The sequence below is a fragment of the Chelonia mydas genome, chromosome 6 (genome assembly GCF_015237465.2).
Source record: "Chelonia mydas isolate rCheMyd1 chromosome 6, rCheMyd1.pri.v2, whole genome shotgun sequence".
In the NCBI taxonomy this organism is placed as follows: domain Eukaryota; kingdom Metazoa; phylum Chordata; order Testudines; family Cheloniidae; genus Chelonia; species Chelonia mydas.
Genome location: NC_051246.2, coordinates 450,468 through 478,319, shown reverse-complemented (window position 1 = coordinate 478,319; position 27,852 = coordinate 450,468). Strand labels below are relative to the sequence as shown.

The 27,852-nt window shown below is 61.8% G+C and overlaps 2 protein-coding genes across 4 annotated transcripts in view; both read left to right on the top strand.

The window, feature by feature from the left end:
• Positions 1-64: 64 nt before the first annotated feature.
• Positions 65-27,852, top strand: part of LOC102935656 (signal-regulatory protein beta-1) — a 41,880-nt gene continuing 14,092 nt past the window's right edge. The window contains exons 1-2 of one of the 3 annotated variants that reach the window (XM_043548272.1): positions 65-150; positions 26,870-26,912. In XM_043548272.1, the coding sequence (XP_043404207.1) occupies positions 145-150; positions 26,870-26,912 (49 nt within the window). In that variant the 5' untranslated portion in view covers positions 65-144. Of the gene's footprint in view, positions 151-26,845; positions 26,913-27,852 lie in introns of all 3 variants that reach the window. The other 2 variants (XM_043548271.1, XM_037898855.2) reach the window with 2 other exon arrangements.
• Positions 120-23,199, top strand: LOC119566245. Its single transcript, XM_037898647.2, has 10 exons — positions 120-193; positions 3,155-3,481; positions 3,823-4,122; positions 13,050-13,166; positions 13,468-13,665; positions 14,627-15,040; positions 18,781-19,134; positions 20,143-20,454; positions 20,747-21,100; positions 22,604-23,199. Exons 1-10 carry the CDS (start codon positions 145-147, stop codon positions 22,606-22,608), a joined length of 2,430 nt encoding a protein of 809 aa, XP_037754575.2. The 5' UTR covers positions 120-144; the 3' UTR covers positions 22,609-23,199.

The window sequence follows — 27,852 nt, the reverse complement described above, 5'->3', positions numbered from 1 at the left end:
TCAGACGTCCTGATCGCACCCTTTGCCCGTTTTTATAGCCCTCCCCGTGGCCCACGGAAAGTGAAAGGGAATTCGCCCTTCCCCGGGAGCCCTGCCAGCCCCGGAGAAGGAGACAGGGACGCTGCGGGACGGAGGGCAGGGACCATGGGGCTGGCAGATCTCCTTGTCCCACTCCTCTTCCTCGGGGTGGCGGGTACGTACAGACCCCTTGTGTCCTGGGGCAGGGCCCCGGGGCTCCCCGGCCGAGTCCAGTCCCGGGGTGGAGCCCAAGACTTGGCTCGGTCCTAGCGGGGCCCAGCTCTGCTCTGGGCCCCTGGGAACGACCCGGAGGTGCAGGGGACTGTGTACGTGGGAAAGGTGGGAGGGGACAGGCTGTGCCGGGGGGGTGCAGACCAGGGCGAGAGGGAGAGCCGCTTTCTGGCTGTGGTTGCTGTGTGCGGGGGGGGGGTCTGGCTGTGGGTGCTGTGTGCGGGGGGGGGGGGTCTGGCTGTGGGTGCTGTGTGCTGGGGGGGTCTGGCTGTGGGTGCTGTGTGCGGGGGGGGTCTGGCTGTGGGTGCTGCGTGCAGGGGGGGTCTGGCTGTGGGTTCTGCGTGCAGGGGGGGGTCTGGCTGTGGGTGCTGCGTGCGGGGGGGTCTGGCTGTGGGTGCTGTGTGCTGGGGGGGTCTGGCTGTGGGTGCTGTGTGCGGGGTGGGGGGTCTGGCTGTGGGTGCTGTGTGCGGGGGGGGGGGTCTGGCTGTGGGTGCTGTGTGCTGGGGGGGTCTGGCTGTGGGTGCTGCGTGCAGGGGGGGTCTGGCTGTGGGTTCTGCGTGCAGGGGGCGGTCTGGCTGTGGGTGCTGTGTGCAGAGGGGCGTCTGGCTACAGGGGCTGTGTGCGGGGTGGGGGGGTCTGGCTGTGGGTGCTGCGTGCGGGGGGGTCTGGCTGTGGGTGCTGCGTGCAGGGTGGGGGGGTCTGGCTGTGGGTGCTGTGTGCGGGGGGGGTCTGGCTGTGGGTGCTGTGTGCGGGGGGGTCTGGCTGTGGGTGCTGTGTGCTGGGGGGGTCTGGCTATGGGTGCTGTGTGCGGGGTGGGGGGGTCTGGCTGTGGGTGCTGTGTGCGGGGGGGGTCTGGCTGTGGGTGCTGTGTGCAGAGGGGGGTCTGTCTGTGGGTGCTGTGTGCGGGGTGGGGGGGTCTGGCTATGGGTGCTGTGTGCAGGGGGGGTTAGGCGGGGGGTGCTGCGTGCGGGGGGGGGTTTGGCTGTGGGTGCTGCGTGCGGGGGGGGTCTGGCTGTGGGTGCTGTGTGCTGGGGGGTTCTGGCTGTGGGTGCTGTGTGCGGGGGGGGGGTCTGGCTGTGGGTGATGTGTGCGGGGGGGTCTGGATACAGGGGCTGTGTGCAGGGTGGGGGAGTCTGGCTGTGGGTGCTGCGTGCAGGGGGGGTCTGGCTGTGGGTGCTGCGTGCGGGGGGGGTCTGGCTGTGGGTGCTGCGTGCAGGGTGGGGGGGTCTGGCTGTGGGTGCTGCGTGTGGGGGGGCTGAGCTGGCCTTTCTGCGCAGATTGACCTGCCGGCAGCTCTCCCGTCTCTCTGGCCGGCTCCGTCCTCGGGACGCCAGGGCCTGTGCTGGGTGTGGGGCACAGCGGGGGAACGGCAGGATTTCACTGCAGGCAGAACCTGAGACCCCCTGGAGCTGAGCCGAGGGGAAAGGGCCCTTTGGGGGCTCGGTGGTGAGCGTGGGCAGGCGCTCCTGGACCATGGCCGGAGGGGCAGAGACCCGCCTCACGGGCAGAGGCTTGGGGTCCGTCTGCACGGCAAGGAAAAGCCCGCGGCACCGGTTCCCACAGGCCAGGTCTCTTGCCTCGGGCTCGCGCGGCAGGTTGCCAGTAGCCGCGTGGGAAAGGACCCGGGCGCTGCGATAACCCCGTGTTCAGTAGCAGGACCCCGCGACTAGATTCCTCTCCAGCGCCCCGACGCTCACTGGGGTGGGGGCTGTTTCGTTGCTGATATTTGCCGGGCAGGGATCTGTCAACTTGTTCAAACTTCCCAAAGAACCCGTGTGAACAAAACAGCCGGGTAGCCGTTCCCGCGGGGCTGGAGCCCCGGCTCGGAGACCCGGAGAGGAGGGCAGGTCTCAGGGCCCGGGCTCCAGCCCGGTTGGGAACATTTTTAGCCCTGCAGCCCAAGGCTCCCGAGCCGGAATTAATAGGGCTGGGCCCACTTGGTGCTGCGGGTTTTCCTCTGCAGTGTGGACGTACCCCAAGGAGCCCGGTCCGCTCAGCTGAGCACAGAGAAAGTTCAGGGGGCGGGCAGGACGCTGGTCTGGAGCCGCCCCGGCGGGGAACACAGGCTGGCAGCGGAGGGGCCTGTCCCCAGCAAAGGCAGAACCAGAGCCAGCGGCCGGGGGCTGAAACAGGACACGCTCAGGCTAGAAACGCGTCACCGGGGGAGTTAATTCCTGGAACAACTCGCCGGGGAGCAGGTGCTTCTCCAGCGCCCGGAGCCAGTGAAGTGCGATCGGGCGTCTCTCTGGAGGCACGGCTGGAGCTCTGCCGGACGGAGGACTCCCTGGAGCCCTTCTCCGGCTGGGCTATGCAGCTGGCCAGACGGGCGGGGCACGATGGGCCCTGCTGGCTGTACCAGCCGGGGTCCTACCGCAAGGCTGTAAACTGCCACAGACATTTTGCAAGGGAGGGGCCCCTCGATTTTGCATAAACATGACAGCACCCACAGTGCACAGACAGCAACGCCCGCCTCCTGCAAGTGCAAGCCCTTGGCTCGTTTCAGCGCCTCTCTCCAGAGAATGGCCATTTCGTATCTGAAAGGAAAGGTGCTGGGTTTCAGCTGAGAGACGCAGGGGTCCCCAGCTGGGAAGAGGCCCGAGCGGTGGAGCTGGGAGCTCTGCCCCGGGACATGCTGCCTGCAGGCCGGCTTGCAGCTCAGCTCTCTCCCACCTGGCTACAGGCTCATTCCTTTGTCTCCCAGCAGTCCCTAATCGCTCCGAGCTCGCTGCAGAAATCAATGTGTCCGTCACGCGCCGGAGAAGGTTTGGACAGTTTCCTTCGTTCCTAGAAGGGCTGGAAACAGACTCTGCAGCAGGATCCCAGACGCAAAGGGGCCTGCCTGAAGGCAGAGACAGTTCCCAGGACTGCAAACCTGTGTGGTTTATTTACCCGTTTCTCTTTACAGGTGACCCACTGACGATATACACCCTGCCCTCCTCCTCGGCTGTGCTGGGCTCCGCAGCGTTGCTGAAATGCCGGTTCAACATCGGGGGGCCGATCAATCTAACCACGCTGCAGGTTCGCTGGTATTTCTCGGATCGCAGCGTGGCCCAGTACGACCGGGGCAAGGAAACATTTGCACCAGGGGTGAGCATCTCCCAGCAGGAGTTACTGATCGGGAACGCCTCCCTGGGGATGGAGAACGTACGAGTGTCGGACGAGGGGCAGTACAGATGTGTGGTCGGGTACGGTGCGGAGCGGCAGCAGAGCGAGACAACCCTCCTTGTGTTCGGTAAGGATGGCACAGAAGTCCCGGCCGAGAAACCGTCAGTAGGCATTGTCCCACCGCTGCTCGGGCCGGCAGGCCTGGGCGGCTCGTGTGCGTGCGAGCGAGGGGACGTGAAAGCCCTGGTGTGCGTGCGAGCGAGGGGACGTGAAAGCCCTGGTGTGCGTGCGAGCGTGTGCACCGGGTGTGCGCAGAGTCTCCGAACGGTGCAGCCCATCGCGGACACAGCGTGTTCTACCCCAGCCGCAGGAAGGGGCCGGGCGCTGGTGCAGGGGCTGCAGGGCTCAGTGACAGACAGTGACGGTCGCTGAGCTAACGCTGCACTCACGTTCTCTGCCTCGTTCCAGCTGCGCCCAGACTCTCCATCCTCCGGCGATCGGCCAGGAGAGACGCAGCCAACTCCTTCCCCTGCCACGTGCGGGGATTCTACCCCGGGGACGTCACCGTCGCCTGGCTGAGAGACGGGCGGGTTCTGGCCGACACCACCCGCTCTGCCCCCAAGAGGAACCCGGACGGGACCTTTAACCTCACCCTGACCTACACCTTCACCCCCACCGCGAGCGACTCCGGCAGCCTCTTCTCCTGCCGCGTCAGCCACGCGGCTCTGGCTCAGCCCCTGCAGGAGGGGTTCCCCCTGGCTGTCACCGGTGAGTCTGGGCTGGGTGGAGGGCAGGATCCTGGGTCCAGACCCCGCTTTATCACTGACTGGGAAAGATTCACATTGTTCCTTGTCCCCTCCACGTCCCCTAAGCAGTAGCAGACTGACTCTGCTGGGATGCTTGGGGAGGGGGGGTGGGGGGCGTGCTGACACCTGGTGTGGGGCAGTGGGCAAAAGGCACAACCCAGCCTGTCAGGGGTGAGGAGTGGGGAGGGGCTGGAGGAGCCAATGGGCAGGAAGATCCCTGTGCAGCCCAAATACCCAGAACATCCCCCCCACCCCCCGCCTGCCACCCCAGTGTCTGCTGCCCAGGGATGGAGCCTTGGTAATGACTGATCCTGTCTATTACGGGTGCGCGGGTGGGAGGGGGGTGGATTGACCCGGGATGGCGTCTAGTTCTGCTGGGACTGTCTGCAAAGGGGATGGGATAGCAGGGGATGAGCCTCTAACCTGAGCCGGGAGGGGGTTGGGGCCGGGTGACACCTTGGCCCGGGAAACTGGACAAAGGCGAGAGGAGAGAGCCTGCTGGAGGGGTTTTGGTTTCAGTTTTGTGCTGGGTGAAGGAACACAGGGAACCCCAAGTCTGGGGTCTAAGCTCCCTGCCCCCCAGAAGGACTTGACTGAGGGGTCCTGGTTGCACCCACAAGCTCTGTTTTGGACTGTGTTCCTGTTGTCCAATAAACCTTCTGTTTTGCTGGCTGGCTGAGAGTCTCAGTGAATCCCAGGAAGAGGGGTGCAGGGCCCAGACTCCCCCACACTCCGTGACAACTGGTGGCAGCGGTGGGATCTACTGCACCCCATGGGCGGCGCTTCCTGCAGTAAGTGACTGGGGAGCAGTAAAACAAAGGGGGAAAGACAGGGACCAGGTGTGCTGAAGATTCAGAGAGAGACGGTTTCAGGGGGCGGTTAACCCCTGGGAGTGTGTGACCAGAGAGAAGGACTTTTGCAGTAGCAGGGTCCCCCGGGGGATCGCAGCGAGCGTTCCCAGGGGCGGAGGAGTCAGCAGCTCAACCCTGGCAAAGAGGTGGTGACCTCAAGAAGGACTGGCACACGAGGGGCTTTTCCTGGAAACCGTGGAAAGCTGCCCGGCCTGCGAGTGGCCAGCCGGGAGATGTACGCTAAACGCCTTAAGAGCGACCTGGTGGAGCTGTGCAGGCAGAGGGGGCTGCGCATCGGGAGGTCCACCAAGGAACAGCTGATTGCCCAGTTGGAGGAGAGGGATCGCTTGGATGACCCGATCCCTGTCCCGGAGGGAAGCCGCCCGGCGGACGCAGCGTGGGCCCTGGGGCCTGACCGGGCTGGGAGGGGTCAGACTGCTGCCCAGGACATCCCGAGACCCTTCCTATCTAGGCCTGGGGGAGGGATTGGGGGAAGCCCAGCAAATACCGAGGGCACCCTGACCCCGGCAGCCAGCAGGGGATCCTCCCGGCGGAGCTCCCCATCCCTGGAGCGGATGCGGCTGGACTGGGAGAGGGAGATGAAAATGAGGGAGCTGAAGGATCACAAAAAAAAAAAAAGGATCGCAGCATGAGGAGAAGCAGTTGCAACATGAGCAGGAGGAGAAGGAGAGGGAACGTCAGGAGAAGGAGAAACAGAGGCAGCATGAACTGGAGCTGGCCAGGCTGAGGAGCAGTGGGGCCCCGGCTGCGGTGAGTGCGGGGGGACCCCAGACTGCAAGGAGCTTTGATAAGTGCCTCCTGGCCCAGCGGAAGGAGGGGGAGGACATCGATAGCTTCCTGACGGCCTTTGAGAAGGCCTGCGAGATGCACAGGGTTGACCCTGCAGACAGGCTCCAGTTTCTCACCCCCTTACTGGACCCCAAAGCCGTGGAGGTGTACAGCCGGATGACAGGGGCGGAGGCAGGGGACTATGAACTGTTCAAACAGGCCCTGCTCCGTGAGTTTGGGCTGACCCCCGAGATGTACCGGAGAAGGTTCCGGGGTCAGCGTAAAACGCCTGAGGCCACCTACCTACAACTGGTCAACAGGATGCAGGGATATGCCCGCAAGTGGACAGCGGGGGCCCAAGCTAAAGAGGACCTGCTTGACCTAATCGTACTGGAGCACCTGTATGAACAGTGCCCTTCCGACCTGAGGCTGTGGCTGGTGGACAAAAAGCTCGCGAACCCCCAGCACGCAGGGCAGCTGGCCGACGAGTTTGTGAACAGTCGGTCAGGGGGTAGCAGGGAGGAGTCCCAAAAGAACAGGCCCCCCCCGATGCAGAGAGAGAGTCAGCATGGGGCCTCGCAGCGGGGAAATAGGGAGAACCCCCTCCAAAGGGGAGCGCCTGGTGTCGGGCCCCTCCGACCCGCTCGAGGGGACCAACGTGACCTGAGCTGCTATCACTGTGGCCAGAGAGGCCACGTACGGACCCAGTGCCCCGGGCTCAGGGACAAACTGAGCAGACCCAACCTACCCAGGGTTAACTGGGTAGGGACTCAGCTGGACGAGGGGCAGGCGACCCAGGAAAGGGGGGCTACCAGTTTACCACCTGCTCAGGAGGGAAGAGTACCCCCGGCCAGCCCCGCCAGAGGGCTGGAGGCTCTGGACTCAGGGTGCTCAGTTTACAGGGTGGGCGCGGGGCTGTCCCTCCGGAGAGAGTGCCTTGTTCCCCTGGAGGTGGATGGGAGGAAGGTCAATGGATACTGGGATACGGGCGCGGAGGTGACGCTGGCCCAGCCCGAGGGGGTGGCCCCAGATCGGGTGGTGCCCAACACCTACCTGACCCTGACGGGGGTGGGCGGGACCCCATTTAAAGTGCCCGTGGCAAGGGTACACCTGAAATGGGGGGCCAAGGAGGGCCCCAAGGATGTGGGGGTACACCACCATTTGCCCACTGAAGTTTTGATGGGGGGAGACCTAGAGGACTGGCCAAGCAAACCCCAGACTGCCCTGGTTGTGACCCGTAGCCAGAGCCGGCGAGGGGCACTGCGACCTGACCCTGGGGAGGGTACCACACCGGAGGCGCGAGACCCTACTCTGGTGGGGAGGGAGCGCCGAGGGGCACGGCTCAGAGAGGCTGAGGCCTCAGACCTGGCCACTGAGGGGGAACCGGGCCTCATCCCTTCCCCAGCCGCTGAGTTCCAGGCCGAGTTGAGGAAAGACCCCTCCTTGCAGAAGCTCAGGGACCTGGCCGACCTCAGTGTGGGACGGACCATGAGGAGAGGCTGCCAGGAGAGGTTCCTGTGGGAGAAGGGGTTCCTGTACCGAGAATGGGCTCCCCCAGGGGAAGTAGAGTCCTGTGGGATCAGGAGGCAGCTGGGGGTCCCCCAGAAGTACCGCCGCAAGCTCCTGTCCCTGGCCCATGACATCCCCCTCGCAGGGCACCAGGGAATCCGGCGCACCCGGCAGAGGTTGCTACAGAACTTTTACTGGCCCGGGGTCTTTACCACCGTCCGGCAGTATTGCCGATCCTGTGACCCCTGTCAGAGGGTGGGGAAGGCCCGGGACAAGGGGAAAGCGGCCTTGAGACCTTTGCCCATCATAGAGGAGCCTTTCCAGAAGGTGGCCATGGACATCGTGGGGCCTCTCAGCAAGACGACCCGGTCGGGGAAGAAATACATTCTGGTGGTGGTAGATTTCGCCACCCGCTACCCCGAGGCAGTGCCCTTAGCTTCCACTGAAGCCGACACCGTGGCAGATGCGCTCCTGACCATTTTCAGCCGAGTGGGGTTCCCCAGGGAAGTCTTGACAGACCAAGGCTCCAACTTCATGTTGGCCCTGCTCCGGTGCTTGTGGGAGAAACGTGGGGTCCGGCACGACTGGGCCTCAGCGTATCACCCCCAGTCCAATGGGCTGGTGGAGAGGTTTAACGGGACGCTAAAGATGATGCTGAAAACCTTTATGAACCAGCACCCGCAGGATTGGGACAAGTACTTACCTCACCTGCTGTTCACGTACAGGGAGGTGCCCCAGGAGTCTACCGGATTTTCGCCTTTCGAACTGTTATATGGAAGGAGGGTGAGGGGCCCCCTGGACCTGATGAGAGACGAGTGGGAGGGGAAGGCCACTCCCGATGGAGAGTCAGTGGTGGAGTATGTCCTGACCTTCCGAGAGAGACTGGCTGAACTCATGGGCCTGGCCAGGGAGAATCTGGCCAGAGCCCAGAGGAAGCAGAAGGTCTGGTATGACCGCACGGCGCGGGCCCGTGCCTACGCCACCGGGGATCAGGTGATGGTTCTCATCCCCGTGAGAAAGAACAAACTACAGGCCGCCTGGGAGGGCCCTTTCAAGGTCGTCAAGCAGCTCAATGAGGTAAACTATGTGGTGGAGCTGTCGAACCGGGCCCACCACCGCCGGGTGTACCATGTGAATATGATGAAGCCATATTATGCCAGGGGGAATGTGGTGTTAGCTGTGTGTGGTCAGTGGGAGGAGCAGGGAGATGACCCTTTAGTAGATCTGTTCCCTGGGACCAGAGCTGGTTCCCCCCTGGAAACAATTCCCCTCTCGGATCAGCTCACCCCTGCCCAGCAAGCTGAGGTCAGGGGGGTGCTGCATCCGTACCGACAGCTGTTTTCCAACCAGCCTGGACGCACTAATCTGACTGTCCACCGGGTGCAGACAGGGTCGCACCCGCCGATAAGATGCTCCCCCTTCCGAGTCACGGGGAAAACTGCTCAGGACCTGGAAAGAGAGGTCCGGGACATGCTGGCTTTGGGGGTGATCCAGCCATCGGCCAGCCCTTGGGCCTCGCCGGTGGTGCTGGTCCCCAAAAAGGATGGGTCGGTCCGGTTCTGTGTGGACTATCGGAAGCTCAATCCCATCACTGTGTCTGATGCCTACCCCATGCCCAGGCCGGACGATCTCCTAGACAAGCTGGGAGGAGCTCGGTACCTTACCACCATGGACCTTACAAAGGGCTACTGGCAAGTGCCGCTGGATGCAGATGCCCGGCTGAAATCGGCCTTTATCACCCCTCCTGGGCTCTATGAGTTCCTGACCCTGCCTTTCGGCCTCAAGGGAGCGCCGGCCACCTTCCAGCGCCTGGTGGACCAGCTCCTGAGGGGGATGGAGAGTTTTGCCGTGGCGTATATTGACGACATCTGTGTCTTTAGCCAGACCTGGGAGGACCACGTGTCCCAGGTTAGACAAGTGCTGGACCGACTCCAGGGGGCTGGGCTGACTGTCAAAGCGGAGAAGTGCAAGGTGGGGATGGCTGAAGTATCTTACCTGGGCCATCGGGTGGGGAGCGGCCGCCTAAAGCCGGAACCGGCCAAGGTGGAGGTGATCAGAGACTGGCCCGCTCCCCACACCAAAAAGCAGGTCCAAGCCTTTATTGGGATGGCAGGATACTACCGAAGATTTGTGCCCCACTTTAGCGCCATAGCCACCCCCATCACTGAGCTATGCAAGAAGGGGAAGCCAGACAAGGTGGTCTGGACCGAGCAGTGCCAGGAGGCTTTCCGGGCGCTGAAGGAGGCTCTGGTCAGTGGCCCAGTTCTCGCAAACCCAGACTTTGACAAGCCCTTTGTGGTGTTCACCGACGCCTCCGACACGGGACTGGGGGCGGTGTTAATGCAGGAGGATGAAAAGGGGGTGAGACACCCCATCGTGTACCTGAGCAAGAAGTTGCTACCCCGGGAGCAACACTATGCGGCCATCGAGAAGGAGTGCCTGGCCATGGTGTGGGCCCTCAAGAAACTAGAGCCCTATCTCTTCGGGCGACACTTCACCGTCTACACCGACCACTCTCCCCTGACCTGGCTGCACCAGATGAAAGGAGCCAACGCCAAGCTCCTGAGGTGGAGCCTGCTCCTGCAGGATTACGACATGGACGTGGTCCACGTGAAGGGAAGGGCCAACCTGATAGCGGATGCGCTGTCCCGGAGAGGGGGCCCCGAACTTCCCCAGGTCACTGGTCACAGTGACCCCGCTCAGTTCAGTCTCGAAGGGGGGAGAGATGTGATGATGGGACACAGCAGGGAGGGGGGAGTGTTGACCTGGGAATGTGCCCTGGGGACGGGAGACCTGAGAGCCTGTCACCTGAGCCAGGAGGGGGAGGGGGAGGTAACACCTCTGCCCGGGAATGTGGACGGAGGCTGCAGCAGGGAACCTGCTGGGTGGGTTTAGTTTCAGTTTGGGGCTGGGTGGAGGAACACAGGGAACCCCAGGGCTGGGGTCTAAGCTCCCTGCTCCCCCAGAAGGACTTGACTGAGGGGTCCTGGGTGTACCCACAAGCTCTGTTTTGGACTGTGTTCCTGTTGTCCAATAAACCTTCTGTTTTACTGGCTGGCTGAGAGTCTCAGTGAATCCCAGGAAGAGGGGTGCAGGGCCTGGACTCCCCCACACTACGTGACAGTTGCTACAGAACTTTTACTGGCCCGGGGTCTTTACCACCGTCTGGCAGTATTGCCGATCCTGTGGCCCCTGTCAGAGGGTGGGGAAGGCCCGGGACAAGGGGAAAGCGGCCTTGAGACCTTTGCCCATCATAGAGGAGCCTTTCCAGAAGGTGGCCATGGACATCGTGGGGCCTCTCAGCAAGACGACCCGGTCGGGGAAGAAATACATTCTGGGGGTGGTAGATTTCGCCACCCGCTACCCCGAGGCACTGCCCTTAGCTTCCATTGAAGCAGACACCGTGGCAGATGCGCTCCTGACCATTTTCAGCCGAGTGGGGTTCCCCAGGGAAGTCTTGACAGACCAAGGCTCCAACTTCATGTCGGCCCTGCTCCGGTGCTTGTGGGAGAAATGTGGGGTCCGGCACGACTGGGCCTCAGCGTATCACCCCCAGTCCAATGGGCTGGTGGAGAGGTTTAACGGGACGCTAAAGATGATGCTGAAAACCTTTATGAACCAGCACCCGCAGGATTGGGACAAGTACTTACCTCACCTGCTGTTCGCGTACAGGGAGGTGCCCCAGGAGTCTACCGGATTTTCGCCTTTCGAACTGTTATATGGAAGGAGGGTGAGGGGCCCCCTGGACCTGATGAGAGACGAGTGGGAGGGGAAGGCCACTCCCGATGGGGAGTCAGTGGTGGAGTATGTCCTGACCTTCCGAGAGAGACTGGCTGAACTCATGGGCCTGGCCAGGGAGAATCTGGCCAGAGCCCAGAAGAAGCCTCTGGGGCTCTACGAGTTCCTGACCCTGCCTTTCGGCCTCAAGGGAGCGCCGGCCACCTTCCAGCGCCTGGTGGACCAGCTCCTGAGGGGGATGGAGAGTTTTGCCGTGGCGTATATTGACGACATCTGTGTCTTTAGCCAGACCTGGGAGGACCACGTGTCCCAGGTTAGACAAGTGCTGGACCGACTCCAGGGGGCTGGGCTGACTGTCAAAGCGGAGAAGTGCAAGGTGGGGATGGCTGAAGTATCTTACCTGGGCCATCGGGTGGGGAGCGGCCGCCTAAAGCCGGAACCGGCCAAGGTGGAGGTGATCAGAGACTGGCCCGCTCCCCACACCAAAAAGCAGGTCCAAGCCTTTATTGGGATGGCCGGATACTACCGAAGATTTGTGCCCCACTTTAGCGCCATAGCGACCCCCATCACTGAGCTATGCAAGAAGGGGAAGCCAGACAAGGTGGTCTGGACCGAGCAGTGCCAGGAGGCTTTCCGGGCGCTGAAGGAGGCTCTGGTCCGTGGCCCAGTTCTGGCAAACCCAGACTTTGACAAGCCCTTTGTGGTGTTCACCGACGCCTCCGACACGGGACTGGGGGCGGTGTTAATGCAGGAGGATGAAAAGGGGGAGAGACACCCCATCGTGGACCTGAGCAAGAAGTTGCTACCCCGGGAGGAAAACTACGCGGCCATCGAGAAGGAGTGCCTGGCCGTGGTGTGGGCCCTCAAGAAACTAGAGCCCTATCTCTTCGGGCGACACTTCACCGTCTACACCGACCACTCTCCCCTGACCTGGCTGCACCAGATGAAAGGAGCTGTGACGAAGCGGGACTGTTCTTAATGGTTCCTCTGAGTAGTGTGGGGGTGCCTCAGTTTCCCCTAGGCAGTTCTTAAGGGGGTGGGGTAAGGGTGTATGATCGTTGCAGAGCCCTAGAGGGCAGGTGTGTGCAGGGGTCTGGACACAGACAATGGCCGACACCCTGTTTCCTGGGAACTGATGGCCTGGGCCCTTCCCCCCTGCAAGGTGAGAGCTAAAGGGTTGGAGAACAAAGGAATCAGGTGACCTCCTGGCCAGGGAAAGGGACAAAGCCCAGAGGAGGAGGGGCTGGAGAGAGTTTCAGTTTGGGGCTAGGGGGTGGACGCAGGGAACCCCAAGGCTGGGGTCTGAGCTCCCTGCTCCCCCAGAAGGACTTGACTGAGGGGTCCTGGTCGTACCCACAAGCTCTGTTTTGGACGGTGTTCCTGTTGTCCAATAAACCTTCCCTTTTACTGGCTGGCTGAGAGTCCTGGTGAAACCCAGGAAGAGGGGTGCAGGGCCCTGAGTCCCCCACTCCGTGACACCCTCCTCAGAGAAGGGCGGGGGACGGGCTAAGAAATGAAGAGGTTTTGTTCGACCCAGCAGGGACCGGGTAGAGCGGTCACTGACCACGTCACTTGTCCGCTGTGTGCTCTCGCCATGTGCCGCTCTGTGTGTGTGTGTGTGGAGGGGGGGCTGGCTGGCTGCTCCCTACGTTGTCCCCCCCAAACCCCACGGAAAGGGAATCCCCGCCTGGGTGTGAGCGCCCCCTGGGTGGGGTGGGGTGGGGGTCTCCGTTGCACGGTTCTGAGTCCAGGGGTGCTGGGGGAGGGATGGCTCCAGCTGGGCCCCATTTCACCCCCCCCCCCGGTGCAGCACCCCCGGCTTTGGCTGCTTCTGCAGCTGCTCCCGGCGGCTGGAGTCTCCGTCCTCAGCACAGCAAAGGGCCCTGGCGGGCAGGCTGGAGCGCGGTCCCGTCAGACCGTCCCGGGTGTCCCGCTGGTACGGGGAGCCCGTTCTCCGGGTGTGGGGCGGTGCCGTGAGCCGGGTCTGACTTTTCTCTCCTAGTCCCAAGAGCAGGAGCGGATCACACCAGCGCCGCGATCGGGGCGACCCTGGGGATCCTGGTCGCAGGGGGAGCTGCGGCTGCGTTAGCCATTTACTGCCGGAGGAAGAGGCGGGAAGGTAACGGGGGACGGTGGCCGGGGGTGGGGGTGTCTGCGTGGCCCCAGAGGGAGCAGGGGGTCTGGGGAGGCCAAGGGGACAGGGACACAGCCAGGGACACCCCAGGGGCTGCGGGGCTGGGGCGTCTCTCTACAGACTGAGCCCCCTGCAGCAGGGCCCATCCCCAGGGGAGGTTTCACCCTCCTGTTCTCAGGGATCTGCCGTTCCTGGCCCCGAGCTCCGTCCGGACGCGTCTCCCACGCCCCCCGACACTGACCCCCTGGGTCGCTCTGACCCCGTGTGTCTCATTGTCTCTGTCTAGGTCCTTACAGTGCAGTGGAGATGCCCCCCGAGGACCCAGCTGGGAGCAGAGACAAGACGCGCGGCGAGGACACGGTGCTGATGGCGAATGACGGGGTCAGGGATGCCGGGAAAGGGCCTGAGCAGCAGCCGCTGTTACCTGCTCAGGGCCAGGACCAGAGCGAGATTCAGGAGCAGGAGGACGGGGCGCAGGTCACAGGTGAGGGGCAGGAGAGGAGAGCGACTCCAGAAGGGTCACGCTGTCACGGAGTGTGGGGGAGTCCAGGCCCTGCACCCCTCTTCCTGGGATTCACTGTGACTCTCAGCCAGCCAGTAAAACAGAAGGTTTATTGGACAACAGGAACACAGTCCAAAACAGAGCTTGTGGGTACAACCAGGACCCCTCAGTCAAGTCCTTCTGGGGGAGCAGGGAGCTCAGACCCCAGCCCTGGGGTTCCCTGCGTTCCTCCACCCAGCCCCAAAACTGAAAACTAAACCCCCCTAGCAGGCCCCCTCCTGCAGCCTCTGTCCACTTTCCTGGGCAGAGGTGTTACCTTCCCCTCCCCCTCCTGGCTCAGGTAACAGGCTCTCAGGTCTCCCGTCCCCAGGGCACATTCCCAGGTCAACCCTCCCCCCTCCCTGCTGCATCACATCGTCCCATCTCTCCCCCCTTCGAGACCGAACGGAGCGGGGTCACTGTGACCAGTGACCTGGGGAAGTTCGGGGCCCCCTCTCCGGGACAGCGCATCCGCTATCAGGTTGGCCCTTCCCTTCACGTGGACCACGTCCATGTCGTAATCCTGCAGGAGCAGGCTCCATCTCAGGAGTTTGGCGTTGGCTCCTTTCATCTGGTGCAGCCAGGTCAGGGGAGAGTGGTCGGTGTAGACGGTGAAGTACACGGTGAAGCCCTGCGCCCACCCTGTAAACCGAGAACCCTGAGTCCAGAGCCTCCAGCCCTCCGGAGGGTTAGGGTTGGGGTCTGGGCCTAAATATTAGGAGACCGGGATGGATGAACTGGCCAGAGGCTCTGGGGCCTGAATTAACCCTTTGTTCCCAGGCAGGGCTGGGGCAGCCTGTGGCCCCCCAGGCTCAGGGTAACCCGGGGGCTCTGGTTCTGCCAAAGGAACTGACCCCGTGGGGCCCCTTCGGAGACTCACCCTCCCACTTGGTTTGTTTCCCAGCAAGTTCCAGTTCTTCTGGATCAAAAGCGTCTGACGTGGGCCCAAGGGCGTCATCCTGGATCACGCAGGGGGGCCCAGAGGCAGAGGGGCCATCCCTGAACCCGGAGCCACTGGGGGAGACGGGAGCCCCGGATGAGGAGCGAGCGGGGGCAGCCTCCCCACGGACACAGCCGGCGGTGGAGGTGGCATTCCCAGCCCAGCACAGTGCGGCTGGGGAGGAGGGAGAGACGGCTCTGAACCAGCACAGTGGGGAGGCGATGGTGCCCACCAGCCAGCCCAAAGCAGGGGATCAGGGGGCGCCCGGCAGTCAGACCAACGAGAAGGATCAGGGGGTGCCTGACAACCAGACCAAAGCGGCTGCAAACACGGTGTCGGATCCTGCACAGGAGGAAGATGCCCAGGGAGAGGCAGGAGGTAACAGTGAGTGTGTGTGTGGGGGGTTACATGGGAGGGAAGGGGCCCGTGTCAACTGAACATTGTTCAACGTGCAGCCCACCAGGGACAGGTGCTGGGAGCTCTGTGAGACGTTCCCAGCAGGCCTCCAGCCGGCCAGCAAAGGGCCAGACGGCAAGTGCCCCATCCCTGGTGGGGTTCTGCCGGCATGGGCAGAGTCACTCCGAGGGGGCACAATCCATGTGAAACAACCGAATGGTAACCCATCGACAGCTGGGGAGCGCCTCAAAGGAGGGGCCGTGTCTTTCCTCCGCACGGAGAGAGCCCAGGACACTCTGGGTGCCGTTCAAATAACTTTAAGTGCAGATGTTGGCACCTCCTAGAGCTACAGTTGCCCGACACTTCCCATTGTAAGCACCTGTTTTTGGATGCTTGTAACTTTGCCAAACTTTAACTGCTGAGGCTGAAATTTCCCAGGCTGGGTGTCTGCCTCGAGCTCTTTAGTCCTGGAGTGTGTTTGTGGGTGTGGGTGTCATGGAGCGCAGGTCTGATGCTCTGGAACTGCTCTCGCTGAAGCCAGCCAGGACTCTGGGGTGGCGTGTCTGCCCGCAGGGCTCGCTGCCCAGGGCAAACAGCCACCTCGGCTCTGGCCTTCCCAGACTGACCTTGGAGCATCGAGCATCCCTGTTCACCGTATGCCTCCCCTTGGCGGGCCCACCTGGAGGGGACCCCCTGGGGAAGCCAGAGGGCCCTGCACCCCGACTTTGCAATCCACCGTGACTCTCAGCCAGCCAGTAAAATGGAAGATTTATTAGTTGATCAGGACACAGCATAGCATAGATCTTGTTAGCACGGAAATCAATGACTTTTAGCCTAATCCATCTTGGGGCAAGGGAAGCCCAGAGCCATGGCTCTGAGCTCTCTCCCTGCATTCCCAGACTGCCAGCCCCTCCCAGCTGCCTCCCCAGCCACACCCGTCAGCCCTCCCCCAGGAAAAAGGTGTTGGGCTCAGGTTATGAAGGGCTCCAGTGTTTACGTGCAGGCAGCTGGGCAGCCTTACCATCTAGGCATTGGTGTGGCACCCAGGGAAACTGAGGCACACGCAGTGTTAGTATAGAACAGTTGGACTTACATGCAACATAACAAGGTAAATAGGACCCCATTTCATCACAGTGCCGGGGGGGGTGGGGGTTAATCTAAAATGGTTGGGCTATTTCAATGAACATGTTTAGGAAAAATACTTTGTTTTGCTGAAGTCAAAAAATTCTTACAACTGCTGCACTGAGAAACTCATAGAAACATGGGGCTGGAAGGGACCTGAAAGGTCACCTAGTCCCCCCCTGTGCTGAGGCAGGAAACCCTAGACCATCCCTGAGAGGGGTTTGTCCAACCTGTTCTCAGAAACCTCCAGTGACGGGGCCCCCACGACCTCCCCTGGACGCCTGTTCCAGGCTGAGCTCCCCGCAGAGCTAGACACTGTTTCCTGATATCGAACCTAGAACTCCCTGGCTGCAGACGAAGCCCATTGCTGCTTGTCCTGCCGTCAGTGGACATGGAGAACAATCGGTCGCTGTCTTTAATACAGTCCCTGCCCCATTGGAAGACTGATCAGGTCTCCTCCTTACTCACCTTTTCTCAAGACTAACCACACCCCGTGTTTTTAACCCTTCCTCGCAGGTCAGGTCTCTAAACCTTTGATCAGTTTGTTTCTCTCCTCTGGAGTCTCTCCAGGTTGCCCCCAGTTTTCCTAACGCGCAGCACCCAGAACGGCACACAGTACTGCAGCTGGGGCCCCCCTGTGCCGAGTGGAGCCGGACAATGAGCTGCCGTGTCTGACGTCCGACCCTCCTGTTAATACACCCCAGGCTGATACTAACCTTCACGCACCTCCCTGCTTAGGAGTGGGGGCTGCAAATTTGGCAGGAGGGTCGTTAGGAGTCAGAATTCGCTTCTGCCACCTGTGTGAAAATTGGTCCAAATTTAGCCTCGCTGTGCACCACTGACAATCACCATTGACGTGTGCTCAGGAGAAGCACGTGAGAGTTTGGCAGCTAAGTTCTCTGCACCGTCCATCTGCCCCCAGCGTGCTCCGCCACCCCGAGCCCTCAGAGCGTGCTCTGGGCCAGGGCTGAGCTGGGCTTGCTCTGTGCTCCCACTGGGCGCAGGAACGGAGAATAGGGAGATTGTCTCCCCACTGTATTTTCCACTGAATGCATCCGATGAAGTGAGCTGTAGCTCACGCAAGCTCATGCTCAAATAAATGGGTTAGTCTCTAAGGTGCCACAAGTCCTCCTGTTCTTTTTGTGAACAGAGACTAACTATGGCTGCTACTCTGACAGCTGTCTCTCTTGTGCTTTGAATGCCCCCCCCGCCCCCGCAGCTGGCACCCAGGTGCCATGGAGAAGCGGAGCCCAGCGGGGCTGGCATGCAGAGGGGGGAGGAGCAGTGAGGGAAGGGCTGGGCTGGGGGGATAGAGACAGAAAGGACCGGCTGGGCTGGGACATGGCTGTGAGGCCCTGGGAGACGTGAGCAGAAGCGTCGGCAACCACTAGACGACGCTCCCCTGCCGAGCCTGCAACGGAACCGGTCGCGGAGCAGGGAGCGGGCGGATTGACCTGGGAATGTGGCGTGGGAGATTTGCAGGTACTGGGTGCATTGGGGATGGGGATATCCGGGGGTGACTTCACGGGAGGGACGATACCTGAGCCCAGGAGGGGGGGTGGGGCCAGGTGACACCTTTGCCAAGGAAACTGGACAAAGGCTGGAGAAGTGGGGGTGCGAGGCTGGGTGAGACGGCTGGAGAGGGTTTCAGCTGGGAGTTGACTGGGGAAACAGAGGGACCCCCAGAGCTGGGGTCTAAGCTCCCTGCCCCCGAGACGGACCTGACTGAGGGGTCCTGTTGTCTGCACCTACAAGATCTGATTTGGACTGCGTTCCTGTCGTCTGATAAACCTTCTGTTTTACTGGCTGGCTGAGAGTCCCGGGGAATCGCAGGAAGAGGGGTGCAGGGCCCGGACGCCCCCACACTCCGTGACAGATCCCAAGAGTTCTGTGTCTCCCCCTTCCTCTGCTGTCAGCGGGTCGCTGTGACGCTCTTGTCCCCCATAGGCGCCGACTCCGGGGGTGCGCCGGGGCTCAGGCACCCCCGGGAAAAAATAGGGGGTGCTCAGCACCCACCAGCCACAGCGGTACTGGCCCCAGGCTGGCCACCGATCCGCTGCGGGGCTGCCTCCAGAGGGGGCCAGTGGAGCGGCGAGCGGCTGGCGGGAGGTGCTCGGGTGAGGCAGAGACCAGCAAGTGGCCGGCGTGCAGGGGGGTCCTTGGGGGAGGGGGCAGAGCAGGGGCAGGGCCTCTAGGAGGGGTGGTGCAGGGGCAGGAAGAGGCAGAGTGAGGGTGGGGCCTCGGGGCGGAGGGGGGGTGGGGCCTCCACTGGGGAAAAAAATTCAGCACCTGTGTCACCCCCCTGTAGTGCCTGATCCACACAGAGGATAACAGCCTACTGCTGCTCCACTCACCCCCACCGGCAGGGCAGTTGTGGCCCCACACCCACTCCTGACCCCTCTCCCGGGTAACCCCAGCACCCCTGAGGTTGTGGGTGTCACAGGAGTCGTTCAGAGGAGCTCTCGCTGGGTGAGGGGAGGGCCTGGCAGAGGCTGCTGGGGACATGGGGCCTGGGGCCAGGTCAGACCAGATGGTGATGGGGAGCGTGTGTCAGATTTCCAGGTGCCGTAACGATGACGTGCAATTTCCACATGGTCTAGTCCCACAGGCTCCAGTTCTGTACGAGATCTCCCCGTCAGAGGCCCTGGCCCCCGGGAAGCAGGTAACACTGAGCTGCCAAATAGCCAGGTTCTACCCCAAGGCGCTGAGCGTGACCTGGTACCGACAGAAAAGAGGAGAGCCGGTGTTCCGGTGCTTAGACACTCTGGGCACCCACAAGATTGTCACCCCAGACCCCACAGCCGCGCCAGATGGGAAATCCTACAGCGTGACGTCCCAGCTCGGCTTCACCCCCTCGGTGCCCGAGGACCACGGGGCAGAGTACCTGTGTTCCGTGGAACATCAAACCCTGCAGGAGCCTGAAGGAAAATCCACTGGGCCGCTGGAGCTCCGAGGTACGAGCGAGCGGGACCGGGCAGGGCCGCGCTGACGCTGGGGTTGCTGTGGCTGAGGAGGTCTCTGCTCTCAGGCACCTGGAGCATCCAGACAAAGCGTCGCTTTGGGCTGAGCCTCCTCCGGCCGGTTCCCAGCACGTGGGGCGGGTCCTGGAACGTTTGGGGACTTGCCCGTGGGCTGCTCGCAGGGTCGCCCCGTGCTGGGGAAAGAGGGTTGTCAGGTCTGGAGAGAATTGATGGGCGGGTGCAGCAGCCCCTCTGTTTAAAACGGGGTTCAGTTTTCCACTTGAGGCAGGGACTCACCCTGATTGTTTCGCAGGAGGAGAACAGTGTGTCCTCCCCAAACTCACAGCCCAGGGTCTGAGGGCAGAGGAGGAATTTTCTAGGGAATTTCAACGAAATCTGGGATCTGGTTCGGGAATGGGACCTCCAAGAAGGTTTTACCTAAAGCATCCGACCTTTGTTGACACTGTTTGCTAATAACAGCTGGGTCTGTCTCCTTCCCACGCTGCCATGACTAAACCCCACTGACAACCAGCGGCAAAGGGACAGGCGAAGACGTTAAGCTGTAATTAAGCAAAGCGATGAATGGTGTACCCAGTCCTTGCTCTTATGGGCACAACTGGCCCTTGCCCAGGAGAGCACTGCTCCCCACACCGTGCCGTGGGGCTGGCGCCACCTCCTGGGGTTGAGCAGGGGGGTGGGGGGGGAGGGGAGGAGCTGATGGGGGGGCTGCTGGTGAGTGGGAGGAGTTGATGGGGGGCTGCAGCCCCAGAGCCCCTCGGAGTTGGCGCCTATGTGCCCAGCACATGGCCTGGCAGCCTGAGAGCTCTCTGCCCCGAGGCGTAACACAGGCCTTGCTGACCCATGAGGTGTAGTCCCTGGCTCCGGTCTGTCCCCACCCGCCCCTTCGCCAGCGGGGTCTGACTCAGTTCTCTGGGGAGACACATTACAGCTCTCCCCCTGACCAGCCCCTGCTTTCACTGACGCTCCTGCTGTCCCCCCCAGCCCGGCCACAGGTGTCCGGGATCCAGGTGTTACCGCACTGGGAGCCCCGGGAGGAGGTGCCGTTTGCTGTCCAGATCCAGAACTTTTACCCCAGGGAGATTCACCGGATCCAGTGGAGCTGGGACAGAGCAGGGAGCGGGAGAGACGAGACCCCAGAAATCAGCCAGAACCCGGATCTCACGTTCAGCGCTACCAGTGTCTGGAGAATCCCCAGCCGGGGACTGAACCGTCCGGAGCTCAGAGTCCGAGTGTCCGTTCAGCAAAGCCCCCGAGAGCCCCCGATCGAGAGAGAGATCAGAGCCAGGGACACAGGTGAGGGGGCTCCTTGGGGTCGGACGGGGAATGAGCAGGAATCGCTGCCCCCGGAGGGTCCCTGAGGGATGAATGAGGTTTGGGAGCTAACATCCCTCGTCCCCCTTTCCGGCTGGAGACGCCGATGGGTCGGGGTGTAACAGTGTCACACCCGGGGGTGATTTTATGGGGTACCAGCCCCACGGAGAGGTCAGATCTCTCCCACCCCCCCAGGGAGGGGGAAGCAGCCCTCACCAGGCCCCATCTCCCCCTTGCGGGGCCTGTAACTGTCTCTGGATGTTTCATTCCCCAGGTCTCCTGCGGCCCCCGGAGGTGTCGGAAATCTCCCAACCCGAGTCAGTGACGGCGGGGGAGGAAATCACCCTGAGCTGCCGCATGGCGGGGCATTTCCCTGGGGTGCTGTGTGTGACCTGGCTCAGGAGGAACACGGGGGCTGGGGCGACTGTTCGTATACTGAACTCGGCCGAGTACAGCATCGAGCCCGGAGCTCCCCACACACAGGACGGGAAAAGCTTCCAGCAGGAGACGAGACTCCGCTTCACCCCCTTGGTGCAGAGAGACCAGGGAGCAGAGTACGTCTGCCGGGTGGGACACGTCATCCTACTGACCCCAGTGGAGAGACGCAGCAGGGAGCTGCAGGTCACAGGTCTGATCTTTCCTCTTGAAAAGCCTGAAACTCGTACAGGATGTTAGGAATTTCCCAACTGGAGCAGGCCAGGGCCCCTCTAGTGCAGCACCTCCCCCCTGACAGCGGCCAGGGCAGCTGCCCCAGAGGACAGGACAAACCCCTGCCGTCAGGGGCTACAGGCTAACGCAGGTGGTTACCCCAGCCGGTGGGGACTCAACATGGTGTGTTGCACACACGCACCCCTTGTGAGAGCGCTTCCTGGCTGCACCTTTCTTGGCTGTTGTGTGGGTGACCCACTTCCCTGGGCCCCGTGTGCTTTAAGCCTCCAGAGTCTGACCAGAGTCCAGCCACAGCCCAGGGCTTGGGCTCTCTAAGCCTACTTGTGGGGTGCAGATCCTCTGCCTTGCACCCCCTCCTGAGAGCTCTGACCCTGTGCTCTCGCTGCCTAGCCCCTGGGATCAGTGATGCCCCCCAAACCCCACTTCCTCCCCCGTATCTCAAACACGCCGTCGCCAGAACTCCCGCTGGGTGGGCACTCTGGGGTTACAGTTTCCCTCTGAAGCAGCATAACAGGGCGGCTTGCCTTGGGCTGGGGGGAAAGCTCTCCAGGCAGGGGGCCTGGCAGAGACCCTGGCCAAGAAGCAGGGCAGAGTCTGACAGACACACCCTTGGGGAGAAGGGGGCTGGGCCCAGCTGAGAGGGGTATAAAGACTGTAGGAGTTTGTGCTTTGTTTTCCAAATACTTTGGGCTGCTGGGGGAGAGACTGACCTGGGGTTGGGGCTGAGGGGCCTGGAAGACTAAATAAATGGGATCCCTTGTGGGGCTTGTTTGAACTTCTATTTGAACTGGGTGAGTTCTTAAAGGGGCCCTGAAGAGGGGGAAACTGAGGCAGGAGATGCAGCGTGACTCCTGACCACGCGGGGACACCCAGGAGACAGCTGTCCCCACTCCAAGGGACAAGCGATAGTGAAAGCAAGGGCACACAGATCTGCACCATATTTAGCAGCGTGAGAAACACAGATCTAGACCAAAGCAATAAACCGTACATGTGTTTCCCTGCCTCAGTTTCCTCACCACTCTGGAGCATTCCTTGGGCTGGAGTCAGAGTCCTCAGGGGGCATGTGGGATGGTTTTTCTTCTGAATCCTGGAGTCTTCTCTAGCCCCACTAGCTGTCTCTAGCCCTAGCTGGTCTATGCCCATCCTCTCTCCTGCTCAAAGCTGCCTCTTCCTGTCCCAGTGAGTCTCCTGAGTTTTACATCCCATCAAAAACCCCTGGTTCCTTTGTTTTCCTGCTGGTGATTTCCCACTCTCTCCACTTCCCCAGCCCCCCTGAAGAGAGGTAGGATGAAACTGGCTCTTCTAGGCTTGAGCGTACCTTAGGGAAGGGCTGGAAGGACTGACGCAGACCAGAGCCCTTGGGGAGGTGGGGAGGAGGGGTGATGCCTGGTAAGTTGATTAGCCCACGTGTAGATACTTTGGTTGTTTTAATGTGTTTTCTCTCGAATGCTTTTACCTCCAGAATAAAGGGGCCGGCGTAGAAGGGCTGGGTGGTACTTGGCCTGCACCAGTTACCGTCTCTGAGGAGAAAAGCAAAGCAGAGCCACTGGTGGCCAGGCAGTCTGACTCTCCTGGGGAGCTCATGGCGTAGGCAGGGTGCTGGGCAGCCTGGAAATACGCCGGTCAGGAGGGAGAGCCATGCAGATCCCCACCCAAGAGAGGTGACGGCTGAGAGCGGGTGCTGTTGCTGGACCACGATGGGGGACACAGGTGAACTGGGACGTACATGGTGGCTGGGCAGCCCACCTGGAGAAAAGTATAAACTCAGGGACACTGGCATCACCACGGCACCTCTCCTCCCCCGCCCCCTCACTGAAGGCAACAGGGTCGTTTGAAAGACAAAGAAACATTTGAACTGGGGGGGGTCCTAACGGGAAAAGCTTTCCAGTTAGCACTGGCTGCTGTCGGTTTTTGGGTAAGAGAAACCTTATTGCTCCAAATTTGACTCAGCTGGATAAAGTTTAAAGAAATTAGACTGTGGTTTTATCTTTTATTTCTTTTTGTAACCAATTCTGAACTTCTATGCTTATACCACTTACAAGCCCTTAACATCTCTCTTTCTGCAGCTAATATTGTTATTTTAATGTTTTATCTCAGCCAGTGTGGTTTCGACTGGAGTTTGGGGAATTACTCTGGTTACAAACGCTGGTGCATATTCGTACCCTTTGATGGTATGATGAACTAATTAACGAGCTGTGACGAAGTGGGACTGTTCTTAATGTTTCCTCCGAATATTGTGGGGGTGCCTCAGTTTCCCCTATGCAGTTCTTAAGTATCTAGGTGGTGGGGTAAGGGTGTATGATCATTGCAGAGCCCTAGAGGGCAGGTGTGTGCAGGAGTCTGGACACAGACAATGGCCGACACCCTGTTTCCTGGCCACTGATGGCCTGGCCCTTCCCCCCTGCAAGGTGAGAGCTAAAGGGTTGGAGAACAAAGGAATCCGGTGCCCTCCTGGCCCGGGAAAGGGACAAAGCCCAGAGGAGGAGGGGCTGGAGGGAGTTTCAGTTTGGGGCTGGCTGGGACATGGAGTGAAGGGCAGACGTGGTTGTCTGGCTCACTGCCCCCCCCCCCCAAAATGGACCCAGCTGAGGGGTCCTGTTCTCTGCACCTGCAAGCTCTGTTTTAGACCATGTTCCTGTCGTCTAATAAACCTTCTGTTTTACTGGCTGGCTGAGAGTCAAGTCTGACTGCGAAGTTGGGGTGCAGGACCCTCTGGCTTCCCCAGGACCCCGCCTGAGCGGACTCGCTGTGGGAAGCGCACGGAGGGGCAGAGGATGCTGAATGCTCCGAGGTCAGACCCAGGAAGGTGGAAGCTGTGTGAGCTGTGTGTCCTGCAGACAGGCTGCTCACAGAAAGGCGACTGCCCCAGAGTCCTGACTGGCTTCATGGGGAGCAGTTCCAGAGCATCGCCCGGGGACTCCGTGACACGAGCTTACGCTGATCCAGGGGGGTCTGCAGCTGTGCAAGATGCACATTCCTGGGGGTCCAGGCTGGGGCTGGGGGATGTGCGGGTGTCTCCCTCTACACCGTGCAGGAGGGGCCGGCAGAGCCTGTGTGTAACTGTGCTGGTTGCATGGTCACAGGCTAATGGCTGGGGGAGAGCCAGGGCTGGAGGGGCTGCTGGTCACTGGCAGAGTCGTGGGAGAGGTGCCCTGGGCTAGAGAGTTAAGGGGGTAGAGCAGTTGCCAAGTCCAGGTTGTACCCCAGGCCATATCACACCCCCTCTACCTCCATTTCCCCCTCTCAGTCCCACTTTAACCCCCTCCCCTCAGCTCTCACCCCAAAATACTTTCACCCCCATTCTCATACAAGCCCACAGTCCTGTCTCCCCCATAGCCCATCCCCTGCAAACCACCCACCCTGCCCCCTGGCCCAGCCTGGCCTGTTGTCCCCCAACGATCAACTCAGTTCCCATTTTTCCTCTGCCCCCATAACTCCCCCACCCTGAGCCCTGAACTGTCCGTGGACCCCGGGTGGGGCCTGGGCTGTAACATCCGCTCTGGCCTCACGCATCCTGCAGAGCTATTCAGCTTCCCACGCTCGGGGCCACCCCCGGCACTGAGCCCAGCGCTGTCCCCAGGACAGGGGTGGCCCTGGCTTCTCCGGGCAGGATCCCCCTGAGGTCCCGGGGCGGGGCCTGGCTCCCATGGGCAGTGGGGGGTGACTGGTAACATGCTGGGAAGGGGCGTCTGTGAGGGGCCAGCTCTGGGGGACCCTCACCAGCTGGGGCAGCACGTGGAGCGGGGCTGGGGGGACGCAGGCCTGTCCCTGGGAAGCAGGTCTGCTCTCCGTGGGGTGCATTGACCGGCCTTACACCGTGTTTCAACCCTGCAGCATCCGCACCCTGGCTCAGGGCCTCTCATCCCCCCTGGGGCGATGGGCATGGGCTGGGCACACAGGGTAACTGGGCAGAGGCTTGCGGGGCTGGGGCCTGACCTAACTCTTCATCCCAGGCAGGGCTGGGGGCAGCCTGTGGCCCTGCCAGGCCCAGGGTGACCCCGCAGGCTCCGGTTCGGCCAAGGAACTGACCCAGCCCAGCCAGAGCCCCGCCAGCCAGCACCACCCGCTGTGTGAAACACGGGCAGCCGCCAGCCCCGGGCCAGGGCCCCAGCCACGGACACCCCAGCAGGTGCTGCCCTGCGACGGGTGATGCAGGTGGTGCTGAGCTGCTGGAAACGGGAGCCATCTCTCTTTGGGCGACACTTCACCGTGTTCACCGTCCCCTGCGCAGAGTCCCACCGACTCCCAGTCACAGCGGCCGGGCTGAGGCTCTGTCACGGCTTCACTAACATCCCCGCTGTGACGAAGTGGGACTGTTCTTAATGTTTCCTCTGAATAGTGTGGGGGTGACTCAGTTCCCCTATGAAGTTCTTAAGTCTCTAGGGGGTGGGATAAGGGTGTATGATCATTGCAGAGCCCTAGAGGGCAGGTGTGTGCAGGGGTCTGGACACAGACAATGGCCGACACCCTGTTTCCTGGCCACTGAGGGCCGGGCCCTTCCCCCCTGCAAGGCAAGAGCTAAAGGGTTGGAGAACAAAGGAATCCGGTGACCTCCTGGCCCGGGAAAGGAACAAAGCCCAGAGGAGGAGGGGCTGGAGGGACTTTCAGTTTGGGGCTGGCTGGGACATGGAGTGAAGGGCAGACGTGGTTGTCTGGCTCACTGCCCCCCAAAATGGACCCAGCTGAGGGGTCCTGTTCTCTGCACCTGCAAGCTCTGTGTTAGACCATGTTCCTGTCATCTACTAAACCTCTGTTTTACTGGCTGGCTGAGAGTCACGTCTGACTGCGAAGTTGGGGTGCAGGACCCTCTGGCTTCCCCAGGAGCCCTGCCTGAGCGGACTCGCTGGGGGAAGCGCACAGAGGGGCAGAGGATGCTGAATGCTCCGAGGTCAGACCCAGGAAGGTGGAAGCCGGGTGAGCTGTGTGTCCTGAAGACAGGCTGCTCACAGAAAGGCGACTGCCCCAGAGTCCTGACTGGCTTCATGGGGAGCAGTTCCAGAGTATCGCCCAGGGACTCCGTGACACCCGCTCACTCACCGCCGTGGTCAGCAAACTCTGCAGCCGCCAGCCTGCCCCGGATCCCTGCAGCCCCCAGACGCCTTGGAGCAAATCCCACGTGCCCCCCAGCGCGTCTCAGCAGAGTTAAAGCCCCTTCACAGACGCCCGTTTGCGATGCTGGGGGCTGCCGACTCAGCCCCAGCCTCCCTGGGCGGCTACGGCCGACGGGCTGTCATCCCCCAGGGCTGGGCTGCGGGGGCGGCCGGGAGGAAGCAGTTACCCCGAGGTGCCCCAGAGCCAACGCCAGCCCTGCCTGCCCCCTGCGGCCCCGGGACCCTGCTCATGGCAGGAGCCTTTGGAAATGGAGCCGAAGGGCGGAACTGGCCATTGTGGGGCCCTGCTGGGTCTGGCTGGGACACCCCCAAGGTGGGTGAGCTGCTGGGAGCAGCTCCCCATTTCTCCTGGGGCTCATGGGGCTGACTGGAAGGCTGGTCTCACCTCTGCGCTGGGAGGAGCAGGGGCGGCCCCGAGCCTGCAGGGCTGTGCGGGGCGGGGCGGGGCGGTGGCTGGTTTCTGTGCCAGGACGGACTTGGGACTCTCAGGTGATTCCTGCCTCTTCACCTGCTTTTATGGCCCTTCCTGCATCCTTGTGGGAGGGAAAGCGAAAGCAAATTCACTCACAGCCCCAGACATGGCGACTCTGTGGGGACGGAGGGCAGGGACCATGGAGCTGGGGGGTCTCCTCATCCCCCTCCTCATCCTCGGGGTGGCCGGTAAGTCCAGACCCCCTGGTGTCTCCGTGGGCAGGGCAGGGCAGGGTTGGGCCCCGGGGCTCCCCAGCAGAGTAAAGTCCTGGGGACGGGCCCTGGGCACAGATGGGTCAGTCACTGCCCATCTCTGCCCGGCCTCAGCCGCCGAGTCTGCCCGGAGCCCGTGTGAATGCCCCAGGGTGTGACAGGAGCCGGGGGAGGGAACGGGGGAGCCGCGGGGGATCCCGGGGGCAGGAGAGGGGGTCGGGGTCTGAGCCAAGGGTGTGACGGTGTGACGGGGTTGGGGCTCACCCCGGCGGCGCCTCCTGCTGGTCGTTGGGAATTCGCTCTTTCCCCACCTGGAGCGCCCTCTGGAGGCCGGTGACCCGCCACAGCTCTGGCCCCCGTGTCCCTCACAGACCCCGGTGCCCCCTTCTCTGGGGTTCTGCCCCCTGGCAGCACCCCCACACTTTGCCTCTGGGTCTCCCCTTCCTGGGGAGCCCCCAACCCACTATCCCCACCTTGCCGCGGTCTGGGCTACTGCCAGCCATCACCAAGCCCCCGCGCCCTGGGGCAGATGGCCGTGTAAAGGCCTCTCATCCTGGGTGTAACCCTTCTGCCCGTCAGAGTTGGCAGCAACAAGGGCCGGGTTCAATATCTAGGGGATCCGTTCCAATAACACACTGCAAACCGGCTCGAGCCCCCAGCCAGTGACCTGGGACAAATATATACCACCCCTGCTGGGCGCCTCCAAGAGGCAATACTTCCCCTCTCGCAAGCACAGAGTCTGAGTGTAGCAAAAAGCCTTTTAATAACAGAGAGAAACCATGTGGCATTATGCTGGGGAAACACCACCCACAGGATTCATAACACAACCCATGAGCAAAAAAACCCACCCCAAGCAAATTGGGGTGTGTCCTTTCCCTTTGGTTCTTGAGTCCAGCAACCCCAAATCACCCAAAGT

Coding starts and splice junctions, on each gene's coding strand:
- LOC119566245 (XM_037898647.2), top strand. CDS start 145: ATGGGGCTGGCAGATCTCCTTGTCCCACTCCTCTTCCTCGGGGTGGCG. Junction 194..3,154: donor CCTCTTCCTCGGGGTGGCGG/GTACGTACAGAC, acceptor TTCTCTTTACAG/GTGACCCACTGACGATATAC. Junction 4,123..13,049: donor GTTCCCCCTGGCTGTCACCG/GTGAGTCTGGGC, acceptor TTTCTCTCCTAG/TCCCAAGAGCAGGAGCGGAT.